At 47.3% G+C, this 14,038-nt stretch overlaps 1 protein-coding gene across 4 annotated transcripts in view; it reads right to left on the bottom strand.

The window, feature by feature from the left end:
- Positions 1-14,038, bottom strand: part of znf385a (zinc finger protein 385A) — an 89,420-nt gene that overhangs the window by 31,089 nt on the left and 44,293 nt on the right. For 3 of the 4 annotated variants that reach the window (XM_064299122.1, XM_064299119.1, XM_064299120.1), the window contains exons 2-3: positions 13,157-13,302; positions 683-793 (exon numbers count right to left, since the gene is read on the bottom strand). In XM_064299122.1, the coding sequence (XP_064155192.1) occupies positions 683-793; positions 13,157-13,302 (257 nt within the window). Of the gene's footprint in view, positions 1-682; positions 794-5,263; positions 5,837-13,156; positions 13,303-14,038 lie in introns of those variants that run through there. The other variant, XM_064299123.1, reaches the window with a different exon arrangement.

The raw sequence follows: 14,038 nt of genomic DNA, 5'->3' as shown, positions 1-14,038 counted from the left end.
AATAATCTGGCACTTGGAAGAAGTGAATGTGTGGATTCCGGAGGGAAGGAGCACTGCAGGGGAAATAATCTGAAGGTTTCAGGAAGGGCAGTTCACCGGGGTTTGCGTAATTGTTTCCACAGCGGGGTTGGGAAGGAGTGTGAGGGACACTGAAATCGGGTTAAAAACACACCCAAGACTCCAATGAGCTCTCTGCTGCACTGACACTAATGTGCGTCTGTAATCCCGGGGGGGAAAAAAAAAACTCTTATTTTTGTGAGCTGGTTCACGCTGACCTAACCTCGGCTCAGCCCCGCCCTTCGAGCTCTGTGAGGCGGCCAATCCATTTCTCCTCTGACGCAAGGGAGGTCAGATGTGCACCTGACTCACAAGAGATGTCATCACTTCCTGGAAACCGTCAGCTCCACCAGAGGCCCTCCTCTCATTGGCCTAAGTGCACACACATGTGCCATTATACCATTACTGCATTATTCAGTTACAGTGCTGCTCTGCTATGCTGCTATTTTGTTACACTGCCTTTGTGTTACGATGTGATTGTGTTACGCCACCACGGTCTCACACACATACGTGCAGGGATTCGCCACTCATGTCGGGTGGGGGTGAGGTTGGAGGTTGGGGGGGGGAGGGGGCAGGAGAGCGCAGGCGTGTGAGGTAGCCCATACCCCCGACCCTCAGCGCTCACCTCGGAGTTGAAGCGGATCTGGCAGACATTGCAGGAGATGACGGGACGCTTGGTCTTGACCAGCGGGACTCCGAAGGTGTGGTTAATCACGGCCTTCTGAACCGGGTCCATCTGCGGTCAGAGAGGGGGAGAGAGGGGGAAGAGGGAGAGGGAAGAAAAACTTCAGAGAAAGTTTCGCTTTGAGCCAGTCGTTGCAAGAATCTTTAGCCATCAGGCTCGATAAAATCAAATGACTGAATAACTTGACTGTGATTAATATAATCATATTGGAACAGTATTTGCATTCATATTGCATGAATACTTGGCTGATGTGATATGCCATGACTGAGTATGGGCGTAGGGCGGTGCAGAGTGTGTGTTATTGTTGGCTGTGATGGGGCACGCTGATGTACATTACAGGCATTTACATTACATTGCAGGCATTTGGCAGACGCTCTTATCCAGAGCGATACGTAGTGATGTAGTGCGTTTGTAGCCTATAGTGTACAGTACCAAAACTCCACAAGTGAACTGGTTCCATCATTAGAAAATAACACATTAGTTTTACAATAGAAATGGTTAATCCTACTGGGAAATCTAAGCCAGTACACATTATAATAATAATTGCAGTGAATAATACTGGCCTTTATTTGCCACGTGTACTTGCAGAGAATAAGAGCAGTGGGTTTATTCATTAATTGTTCTTGATTTATCTTAGCCAGGATGGTCCACTGGGCAGAAAATACTGCTGTTTTCCAGTAGTTTTGTGTATGATGCACAAAACAAAATTAATGCCTACAGTCACATCCATACAAAATGCACACCTACAGTCACATCCATACACAATACACATCAACAATTACAGCATCACAAAATACACATCTAGTCATAAAAACGTAGTACTGGTGGAATCTCATAAGTATTTAAACTTAGAGCACACAATTTTTTATATAATTGTGTAATTCTGCTCATTTGTCTTGTGGGCAGGTCCAAATCATGGCAGCGGTCTATGCTGCTGAAGGCTGGCTTGGTTGGCCAGGGAGGTATTTCATGAAGCAGGGTTACTGAGTTAGCTGCACTGCACTGAGTAAAACCCAGAACAGCTCTTTTTATCCAGTACATGTTTCAGATTTAGGAGGTTCTGGGTTTTACTCAGTTATACAGTTTTACTGTGGGTACCCAGCGGAGATAAGTAATCCTGCTCCGTGAAACAGGGCCCAGATATGCAGCTCCAGGCTGCTTCAGTGAAAAATGGCCCCATTGCCCTGGTCACTCATAAGCCCCAGTTTGCGCTGGTATGAGGACATGCTTTGGACACAGTGTCTGTATCTGTGCTCACTGCCTGCCTCTCGCTAACCGTGCTCAGTGCCTGCCACTAACCGTGTTCAGTGCCTGCCACTAACCGTGCTCAGTGCCTGCCACTAACCGTGCTCAGTGCCTGCCTGGAGCTAATTGCCCCTCCACTGCAGCTGTAGTCGCTCAGGTGCCAAGCCTTCAGTGTAATTTTAACTGGCTAGCGTTAGCGTCCGTGGGTAAGCCCCTGCCTCCCGCCGCCCCCAAGACCCAGAGAAACAAAGACCTCGGGGAGCTATTTCTGGGAATCCATCAGCATGCCGGAGTCTTTCATCTTTGTGGGTTAGGGGCCACGCTTTATTTTGGGGTTCGCAGAATGCGTTGTGTAAGCTCACAGGAACTCTAGCACTATTTGACTAATTATTGGCGTTATTGTCGTGACAGGTCCACTGTCTATATTTGCGTGCATGTGCACGCTGATGTCATGAGCCAAAAACTGCCCATAAGTGGGCTGGCTAAATGAGACAGTTCTGATAGCAACAACAACAAAAACTACTACTACTACTACTACTACTATTATTATTATTATTATTATTATTATTATTATTATTATCACTGCAGCCCAAGTGTGTGAGCTCCTCTGAATCATTTTCCTCTTCCCTGGATCCAGTGAGTGTACAGTATTACCCCACCCAGTCCATGCTGTACTGGCAGATGTTCACCATGTACTTTTCACTGAGAGAGAGCAGGCCATGGGCCCCAGGGCATGTCTTCAGGAGAAACTAACATGGAAGTAACCTGAGAAAGCCTGGCTCACTTAACCACACCGCGCCGCTGAGGGGGGGCCAAGACCGACTCAGTCTCGCCACCGCGGGCACCCGGCCCCGGCCCCGGCCGGCGGCGCAGCGGAGGACGCGCTCGCGGTCAGCGGCTGTACCGACCGCGCCGCTCAGCAGCCCTGAAATAGCACGCTCTCCGTCGACTCGAAATAATGCGCCATACTTTAGCCTCGCTGAAACTGAAAAGATGACAGGCATGTGTTTCTTTCCCAGAGCAATAAGTACAATAACAGCAGTGGGCAGAAAGAGCAATCTAGAGTATCTGGGGGGGGGGAGAGACAATGATGTGAATACTTCCCAAATCAAACAGAAATCAGCAGAGGGAATGGTAACCAAGCAACCACCCCCCTCTTCCCGAAAAAAAGTAAATATACAAATGTCCCCCAGATGGAGAATGAGGGGGAGGGGAGGGCGTTGGGCGAGGTCCCACATCAGGGCTGACATACAACATCTGTGGAATATCAGCCCCCCGGTGCCAAAAAATTCCCAAATTCACCCCGTTCCAGTTTTACTCGCCCCCCTGCCTAATCCCCCCCCACACACCTCCCATCTCTCCCCTCCTCCCATTTTAATAACAAATGAAGCCACACCGGGGTGTGCAGTCCGGTGGCCGGCTTTCGCTTTCGCTGCTCATTACCACGGCAACGTAAACGCCAATCCAGCCGTTGCATCGGATTTTAATTAACCCGACAAAATGAGCCGCGGTCTGAAATCCAGCAGGCTGCGTTCTGAGTGTGGGTGTGACAGGGTGGGTGACCGACTCCTCAGGGACCCTGGTGGCAGGAGGGGGAGGGGGAGGAATGGTGGGGTGCGGTTCACCTCCCGGGTAATTGGCGTCTGAGAGGCCGCGGGTCGGTACTGAGTCGGTGAATTCCTTCGGGCCCGTGTTCTGGGTGTCGCCCAGCTCGGCCTTGGCCAGCGCGGACAGAAATAGGGCCGATCGTTAGGGGTTTTTATCGTCCCTTTCATTACCTGAGCTAAACTGTAATCAGCAGCTCCGCCATCGTTTCCGCTCCGAAGCCAAAAAGAACAGAGCAAAGAAATAACAAACTCCATCTTGGGCTCAGAAGCCAAGAAACACTTTACCTAGTCGCAGATGATTACCGTCAAAAACTAACGTAAAAAATTATGAAAACAAAGACTGATGTTTGCCACCCATGTTTCTCTCAACTCAAAGTTAAAAAATTACCTCATTTCTGATTCTGTCCCAAGAAGTTTGCAATGACATTCACAAACACTTAGAAATATAAACAGTAGTGTGAGATCATAACTCTCATAAACAACATCCAGATAGCCAAGCTAGATAAAATCAAGGACACACACAATGCGTGTTTCACACAGATTAAGATATTCACAATCCTCTGCTTCAAGGGCACCATTTTCACATCCCAGTAGAGTCAGTCACTTTTTATGAACATAGCTGAACCCTCAGTCATGACCAGTACCTGTTTAATAAAGGACAGTGCATTCTGTAAGTGAACAGGGGTACATGAACAGGGTTGATTAACACGGACCAATCAGGCCAGGGGTGCTGCACGGCACAGTTCCCATGACCCCACCCCCTCCCCCCCCAAACACCTTCCTCCCCCCAGAGCTGGGTTTGACACACCTGGCTCCCTCTGTCTCTGCTCCTACACACCCATTTAGCTTCTCACTCTTTCATCTCCGAGATGTGGAGCTTTTTTTTCAGTCTCCTCTCCTCCTCCTCTCTCCTCTTTTGTTTTTGTCCTCCCTGCTAGTCCCGTGAAGCTTTGCTGTCTCCTATTCCACAGAAGGAAGGAGTCTACCTTCTGGTGCACAGTTCAAAAAGGCTATAGGACAGTAGAACTCAGGGCAAGTGCTAGGTTGCTAGCATTGCATAAAAATACACACACATACCATAACCAGCACATAAATGCATGACCTAGCATATAATGAAACAGCTGAATCCACCTCACCCTGAAGTCCAACTGAATACCAACCCTGGAGTTTAGCGTAAAATGAATGTCAAGCCGGTACATTTACATGACCGAAGACAGCGGCGAGGCACGCTGTGGACGGCAGCGGTTTTGAAAGTTTGCGCTCGAGAGACGGCCGACACCGCAGCGCATCTCTCCCCGCGACACCGGCGTGAACATTCCCTTCTCACCGGAAAAAAAACCCCTGGCATTTTCTTTCCCTTTCCGTCTCCGGTAAGATCTCCGGATTAATTTCTGCAGATGAAGAAACATTCCATGGAGTCATCGCTGAATTCCTGCCAGCACGAAAACGGTCTGATCCGCCACAAACTCTGGGAACACCCTGGACGCCGTAGCAACAAAGCGGATTAAAAGATGCCTTTTGCAGCTGAGTTTCACCCCAGAGCACCTTCAGGTTGCCATTGCCTTTAAAAAACAACAGCAACCGGCCCTTAATGGGCTCTGTCTCTGTGCCCCCCCAGCCACCCCCCCCACCCCCCCCCAGACCCCTTAGCCTGCGCTTTTTTACTCACTTCTTTTTCATCGGCGTTGCCGGGAGCCTGGAGCTGCATCGGTCCCCTGAGTACGCGCCAGTCCGTGTGAGCGTGTGATAGAGTGAGCGGGAGAGCGTGCTTGTGTGTGCGTGTGTGTGTCACTGAAACATGCTGCCTCTCTCTCTCTCTCTCCTTTAAATGATAGGTCTGTGTACAGTATAATGCAGTGTGCTGATGGTGGTTCTCTCCTCTGTCAGTCTGTCTCTACTATAAAACTTCTCTGCCTTTGCCGGGACCTCGCTGCCATTCAGTCTCTCTCTCTCACCCCCCCTCTCTTTCTCTGTGTGCTGTGCTTCTCTCTCTCTGCTCTGTTTCTTTCTCCCTCTCTCTGCTCTGCCTCTCTCTCTCTCTCTCTCTCTCTCTCTCTCTCTCTCTCTCACAAACTCTCTCACACACACACACACACACACACACACACACTGTCCAGCTGCAGTAAGTATGCTGTGTGATACTTCTCTCACTCCCTCTTTCTCCTTTTTTTCTTTTTCTCTCTTCCGCTCATCTCTCACTCTTAATCAGAATTTTGTGATCCTTGGCCAGAACTCCTTCTCCACCCCCTCGACTCCGAAAGTCAGCTCTGACCTTCTCAAGCCCCTCTCTTCCCCCCTCGCCCCTTCCTCCCTCCCTCTGGCTGAGTTACAGGTCTCTGCAGGTGCACTGGGACTCAAAGCAGTGTGGTGGGGGGTGGGGGGTGGGGGGGGGAGGCGTGGCAGGAAGCAGGGGGCACACAGGTGCAGCCAGGTGACAGAGCCTTAGCAAAGGTACACAGTGTTAGCATTTGCTCTAAGGCTGTTGCACACTGTACAAGTAGCCATCTGTTTCATTTCTGCTGTTCTTTCTGGTTTATTTGGCAGGCGCCCTGATCCGGGGCAAATTACAGAGCACAGGAGGCTACAGAGCAGAACAAAAATAGCAAGTATGCAAGTATAATAAACAAAACATAAGTTATTGCACTGACACCCATCGAGACCAAGGCAGAGCCACGTTATCCAATTAAAGCAAAAGTCCCTTTAACGTTCAGCTCCGGCACGAGTTTAGCTAAGCGGAACTCCAGCTCTGGTAACTGAACGTCAGATGTCAGTGTGTCGAAAAAGCCCTTGACCAGCTCACCCCCCCCCATTCTCTGAAGTCAGTGGGCAGATTGTGTATGATCCGACACACAGTGACCGGCTCAGCCTGAGCAGAGCGTGGGAGTTCATTTCCACGTCTTATCTTTCTCTGAGGACGCCAACCCCCGCCCCGCCAAATCCAACAAAACGCTATAAACGCTGCGCTCTCTCCTCTGGGTATATTTACAACCCTGATTATGACATTTCCCCTCAGGCTGTTCTCTCCGTGCGCGCGGGTCGTCCGGAAAAAACATTTTTTTTCATCTTTCGCCGCGAGACTTTGTTAGTGAGGAAACGATACAGGGCGTCTTGCTGAGGCCCCTGCCATGGTTTTAATTGGGTAAGACTATAAAGACACCCGGGTGGGCCTTTGATCTTTGAAGCTCCAATGAGACGAGCTCGTTAACGGGGACCGCCAGGCCTGCAGCTGACGGCTTTCTGAGGGAAACGGCCTCGCGCGTCCTTTTATGGTGGCGGCGCGACATCGTTAGACAATCGCAGGCGACATCATCGGCGATCGCGGGCCTGCTGGGAGGGGGTGGGGTATGGCTAGGGAAACAGGAAGTCAGGGTGAGGTGGATCCACAGATAAGGTTAGCAGAGCAGGGCTAGTTTGATACAGATACAGTCACTGACTAAAGGGACTGGAGGCAGATTGCTTACCTGAGCAGTCCTGACCGCTGATCTACTGCTAGCATCTCTGGATCCAGACATGAGTTAGGGCTTAGTGTGGGACTGGATAGAGGGGTTAGGTCAAGGAGAAACTTCCTTTCTCGTGTTTTTCTCTTGAATTTGTAAGTCCCTTGGGAAAGGAAAGGTTGCACTACCCGTCATGTTTGGTGTGACTCCAGCAGAGAGGTCTGTTTTGTTTGGTTGTTTCTCCAATAAAGGGATACCATTAGGCCCTGTTGGGACTCTTGTGTTTGGCTTGTTCACTGTTCTATTTCTGTCCTCTTCATTTGGGCTTAGATTTAAGGGCCAGGGTTCAACCTGTGATTCAGGTTCAAAGTACGAACGGGTCAGACCTCCCATAGAGATCTCCAACGTCCAGCAAGCTGTATCAATACCAGGCTTAACTTCAAGATTGCATGGGGATTAGCCGGTCTGGGTCAAGTGATCTGTGGGGGGGGGGGGGGGGGGTGAAGACTGTGTATTGCTACATTCAGATAGATCAATTTCAAAAAGAAAAAATGAAATCTAATTTCAGTGACCTTGAGAAGGAATAAGAGTACTTAAGAAATTACAGTAATCATAATATGACCCGGGACAACTGAAGTCTAAAATTTGTCATTAATGAAATATGGAAATCTTTTTTTAAAATCATAAAACCTAATTTCACTGAGCCCATGACATTCCCTAGTTTTGGAGCCCCAGGATGTACACCGGAGAGCTCTAGGCCCGAATGGCATAAATCCCATAATGCCTGAGGAAGGATCCTGTTCACCCACTGCCTGAGACAGCCAAGTGCTCAGCTATAAAACCCAGATCCAGAAGCGTTAAAACCCAACTCAGACCAGCGCAGCCTGCTCTCAATGGGCAACGTGTCATCCAACGGCAGTCGTGTTTCTCTTTCTCACTCTCTCTCTGTCTCTTCTGCCCTTGCCCTCTTACTCAATTTCTTCACCTCTCTTTCTCACTCAAACCCATCCCTGGCTGGCTAAACCCATCCCGTCTCTTGTTTACAGATCTCCTCCGCGGGGAGGAGTCGGGACCTGTAGAAATGTCCCCAAAGCTAAGAATACTGCCCGGCGAGCGGGCCTTCGGAGAGGGGGATTGTGGGTGTTTACAGAGTTAAGCTGCCAGGGCAGAGATCCACCCCAGCTTAAGGGTCCCACGCTGGGTCTCCGCCATGACGGGCCCAAATACCGCGCGTTCTGTTCCGGGGTCGTCATGACAACCTACGCAATCGACGTGGCTTCCACGCACCCTAACCCCCCCTCACCCCCCCAACTCTGGAACAACTAACCCTCTTTAACTGACTTAAAACTGAGATCCAAAAATCACCATTCATCAAGGGGTGAGGAGGTCTTTAGAGAACAGGGGTACCAAATTTTTTGGTAAAATTTTCTCTGTCTCTGTCATGGTTGTTGTTTTTACCGTTGGCGTTTTCTAAGCTTTGCATTAGAGAACTGCTTACTGGGAGTTTGGTGTCTTGGCTTTTCCTCTTTGCACTGATTAGCACACGCATTTTGACTTATCGTGATGTCATCGCTTTGAATGCACGCGTGTCCCTCTGCTTATAGGCACGTCATGGTCAAGGTTGTGCAAGACGGTGTCTTTGCTCGTCACACACGGCTGACCTCCTCATCAGACATTGGGGTGGACCTGTTCAAACGGCAGCCAATCTCAACAAGTTCACTTATCCTTAGGGGTTAGGATCAGGGATAGTACATAATGTGGAATGGATTGTATAGGTGGAGATGATCTTTCTTGGGCAGATACACACGTGCATGCAGCATCACCTCTGCCTGAAAACTGCTTTAACATCCCCACCTGGTGGAGATGTGGGTAACTACACCAGTTGTTCTGGCTGCTCTAAAGATAATGCAGAATGATAACAGTGTTGCAAGATCAATATTTGGCCTCTCTTTACTGGAAAGAGAGGTTTAAGGAGCCTTACCTAATGCCTTCATAAGCACTACATAAGGCTACGTACCCAAATTCATAACTGCTCATGACAGAATACTAAATTTTCAATAGAAACATGAAAAAGGGCCTGGTCAGGCCGTAAATCAAAAGTAAACTTGAGAACCTCAAAAACAAAAAATAAAGACTGTGGGAAAATATGCTTGTTTTTGTTCAGACACTGTGCAAATGCATGCAGTTGCAAAGTGATTTAAAAGGAGCATCAAGCGGTTCAGTCAGGAATGACCTTCTGCTATGCTTCTGAAGGCAGTTTCAATAATCACATTCTCTTCCAGCGCATTTAATAATAATTCATAAACATTTACAGCCACGTATCACCACTGACGCCAAATCAATGGATCATAATTTTCTGTCTTCGCTGTGAGATTTTATGTGAGCTGTAATAAGCGCGGATGAATTAAAAACACGTGCATTGTGCAAGCCCTGGCTGCAGCTCTGACGCTATGGTCTCAGGCCAACGCGGATAAATTCTGACGTTATTTTTGCAAATTTATCCGAGACATGTTAACGCTCAATGTGTAGCGTGTTAGAGGCAAACCTGGGTCAAATACTTGTATTTTAATATTTAATAATAAAACACAATTTCTTTAAAAGTTTTCAAATGCTAAAAAAAACCAAATATCCTGTTCTTACGTATTTGTATTTGTATTTGAAGTATTTCATTTTATTTTATTTCAACCTTTATTACAACCAGTTTTTTTTCCTGTAATACATTTCAAATACCCTGCAAGGACAATGAATTATGTTATACATGATTACCATATATAACATGATGCTTGAAGTACAAATTTTCCAAGACTGTACACCAGAGTAAAATTAAGCCAATGAATGGTATTAGTTATAATTCCAGATATGGTCACTGATAATATTTAAAAGTATTTTCACACACACGCTCAAACTCTTTAATTGACAGCAATGGTTTTCAAATATTTACAAATATGAAAAAGTTTATGTATTTTATACATTGAAATACCTCTTAATGCCATTTCCAGATACATTTCTGCTTTTAAGTACAAGAGGCATGACACTCGCTCTATATCATGAAATAACCATTATTACGGTACTAAAATTATGAAGGTTCGGTCATAGCCTTCACCTGATAAAGGCTAAAACCGTAACACCATGTTTTTAGTACTATAATAAAGTTTATTTTTATACTGCAGAGTGAATTTCATGCCTCTTTGGCTTCCTCTGTGCGGCTTATTTGAGGGCAGGACCCTGACTCTGGCCGTCGGAGCACAACTGATTCGTTTCCAGTGCATTTAAATTCTATACATTTTTAAATAGCACACGAAAAATACTTCCCATGATATTTAAAAGTGACTAAAATACATTGCATACATATTCTAGGTCTCATAGAAGTTAGCAACTTTTCTATCAAGAGTAATTATAACTAAGGAAACCATTGTATTATACAGACCACCATGAGCTTCATACTACTTGTCTCACAATTTCTTATCCCTTTGACCCCCCTTAACCTTTCACCTCTTCTCTGAAGCAGCCTCTAAACTCACATATCGCCCCCTAAAGGCCACTGCTGTAATACCCTACAGACCACAATGGCACAGTGAAATGCCATGTTTTTATAGTCTCATTTTATCCCTGTTCTGTGATGGGACATAGATGTCTACATGCAGCTGAGGAGCAATGTAGACCTGTGTCAGTGTGATGAAACCACCTCAACGAAACGAGACAAACAGCTTGTGTAAACAATCCATGACCTCATCAATAATGGACAAGCGTGCAACCTCATCAATAAGAACCAAAAGGATCTATCGCCCCGTTTGTACAGCTCACCGGGTTACGCAAGGCCTTGCCTCACGAGACTGACTCAGAGTTCGTTAAAATTTCAGCCAGGCCGAAAAGAAGCTTGAGAACCTGAGGGCTCGGGCCTCCCAGCACACGAACCATGGCCTGAGCTCACTGACTGAAAAAATGGAGTGATCATTCCCCAGTTTCATTGGCTAAAATATTTCTCTCCCTCTCCACCTCAGCTAATGTGCGGTGAGTGTTCAGGCTCAAAATGGCTGCTGTGCATCACTCAGGTGGGTGCTTACACATTGGTGGTGGTTGAGGCTGAGTTTTCTTCCTCATCACTTTAAACTGCTTTGAGTTTGTGAAAAGTGCTCTATAAATGCAAGCCATTATTATCAGTTCACAAGGAAGGCTGTTGGCAATAACTCCCCTGGCTAAAGTATGGCAGATGGTGTCACCATCCAGCTTGGAAGTGGAATCAACAAACATTTTGAAGAGAAAGCACCTGAAGTACTGATCCAGGACCGGCCTTCTGTATTACGGCACAGCGATCTACAAACATGTCTTCTCAACGTACATTTATGTATTTGACCTCTTTAAATGTTGATGTAGGAATGGGGAAACAATAGTCAAGTGTCCATGGCATGATTAAAATCATTAACAAAATGTTATTGAATCAGCGATAACATTCAAAATAAACGTTCTGATGGTTAGAAAAACCACACGCAATGCTTTTGGAATGCTGTGACATGCATTTGGAATGCTGTCAGTTTGTCACAGATTTGTTTATAACCGTGGCATTCATTCATCTTGAATACCATTCATTATTCAAGTGATGTCACTCTCGATTACATCAGTCTTTTAAAAAGTGCAGCAGACACACAAACTCCGCCTACTTTCTAAAGATGTCTGAGAGAAGAAACCAAAAAAGTCTCTGCCAACTTTAATAGCCGGTAACCTGGTTATCTGAGTCTACCTGGAGGGCAGGTGAAGCACGGGCCAAATGGTCGCCCCATATAAGCACTCAAGCATGTGACTTCATCAACGGGGGACAAACGGCATCCATTAACGCACAAGCACACATGACTTCATCAATAAAGGTCAGACTGCACCCATAAATAATTGGGCACGTGACCTCATCAATAAGGGCCAAGCTGCATCTATAAATAATCGGGGCAAGTGACCTCATCAATAAGGGGCGCACTTTGTCTGTGGACGCTGGAGCGCATGACCTCATTAGCGAGGGACACACCGCCTCTCTAAGCACTCGGGCAGGTTGCCTCCTTCCGCTCGGCCCCTTCCTGACCCGCGCGTGCAGCGCAGTGCAATCTGGAAATGCATAAAGGAAACGCTGACCGTGTGAAATGCTAAACGCGCCCCTAATCAAAATGCTGAGCCATAGCTCATGGTGACGTGTGCTAGCAAACGGGGCATATTTGTTATGGGCAGGACATGAGGGCCACCGATTGACCGAAGCAAACAAATGCCATGGAGGCGTTTCAGAGGCCAGCGGTGGAACTGCAGGGTGTGTTACAGTGAGCTGTACTGATCTAGGATCAGTGCAGCTGCAGGGTGTGTTACAGTGAGCTGTACTGACCTAGGATCAGTGGAGCTGCAAGGCGTGTTAGTGAGCTGTACTGATCTAGGATCAGTACAGTACAGCTCACTGATCCTACAAAAACTCCAAACAATAACTCCACCACACTATAGATTAACCTCACAAATCAAAACAGTAAACCCCACCTCTCTATAGATTAACCTCTCAACTCCAAACAGTGAACTCCACCACACTACTAACTTCTCAAGTCCAAACAATAAACTCCACCTCTCTGTAGATTAACCTCACTACTCTAAACAGGAAACCCCACCTCTCTATAGATTAACCTCACTACTCTAAACAGGAAACCCCACCTCTCTATAGATTAACCTCACTACTCTAAACAGGAAACCCCACCTCTCTATAGATTAACCTCACTACTCTAAACAGTAAACCCCACCTCTCTATAGATTAACCTCACTACTCTAAACAGGAAACCCCACCTCTCTATAGATTAACCTCACTACTCTAAACAGGAAACCCCACCACCCTATAGATTAACCTCACTACTCTAAACAGGAAACCCCACCACCCTATAGATTAACCTCACTACTCTAAACAGGAAACCCCTCCACCCTATAGATTAACCTCACTACTCTGAACAGGAAACCCCACCACTCTATAGATTAACCTCTCAACTCCAAACAGTGAACTCCACCTCTCTATAGATTAACCCACCCCAGCTCTAAACTTCGGTCGCTCAGTCTGAAGGGAAAATGGCGGCACCCTGTCAGGCGGTCTAAAGGCTGGTGGTTGTGTGACTCACAGCGCTGAAGTTGTGGAAGAGGCCGATGCTGGGTGGGGGCGCGGTCTCCATGGGGAACTGCAGGTAGGACTTCATGTCCAGGTGGGGCTGTATCATGGCTGGGGTCCGCAGGAAGGCTGGGACGGGCCCTGCCCGGTTAATGCCACCTGTTACCACAGAGAGAGAGAAAGGACAGGGATGATGAGTTTATATTAAAATGCATTACAAAATTACCTGTAAGATGCATTTGGTGTAGTATGTACAGTAAACACAGTGTTGGCCCTAGCATTTGAGGGACCCTAAGCAGGATTTGATTTGGGCCCCCTCAACCCAGTATTTTAAATAATATATATACTGTATGTTTCAGAATAATTATGGGGCCACCTGGTGGTCGCAGGGCCCTCTGCAGCCACTTATGTCATTTATTGGGTCGGGCTGTAAATACATGCACACACACACACATACCAACATACATGCATGCAGGCGCACGCACACGGACACAGTGATTCTTGCATCCCAGAATCCTTTGCACATCAATAACTCAACTCAACTCAACGGCCCCAATCCATCACGGTGAAATACTTCCCTCACAGGTCCTGTAGGCCAGCCCGATTTACAGTCCTTTAAAAGATGCAATACGTCTTATTTTTTTTCTCTACATCAATACCTCCGCGCACAGTCTGAAGTATATTGCGAAGGTGAAAATCTTATACCGTGTGACATTAACGTTTAGCCGGTTTGTTAGTCCTTGGACAACTGTGAATTCTTAGGCACCGCACGTTTTCTCCGCAGCGCGAATATGGAGTGGGCGGAAACCACGAGAGCGCAGGTGCGTCTGACGGGCACGGCGAGCCTGGCGATACGGCGCATCGAACTACCGCGCTGTCACGGCTGCGAAAGGAA

The sequence above is a fragment of the Anguilla rostrata genome, chromosome 11 (genome assembly GCF_018555375.3).
Source record: "Anguilla rostrata isolate EN2019 chromosome 11, ASM1855537v3, whole genome shotgun sequence".
In the NCBI taxonomy this organism is placed as follows: domain Eukaryota; kingdom Metazoa; phylum Chordata; class Actinopteri; order Anguilliformes; family Anguillidae; genus Anguilla; species Anguilla rostrata.
This window is presented reverse-complemented; position numbering and strand designations above follow the sequence as displayed.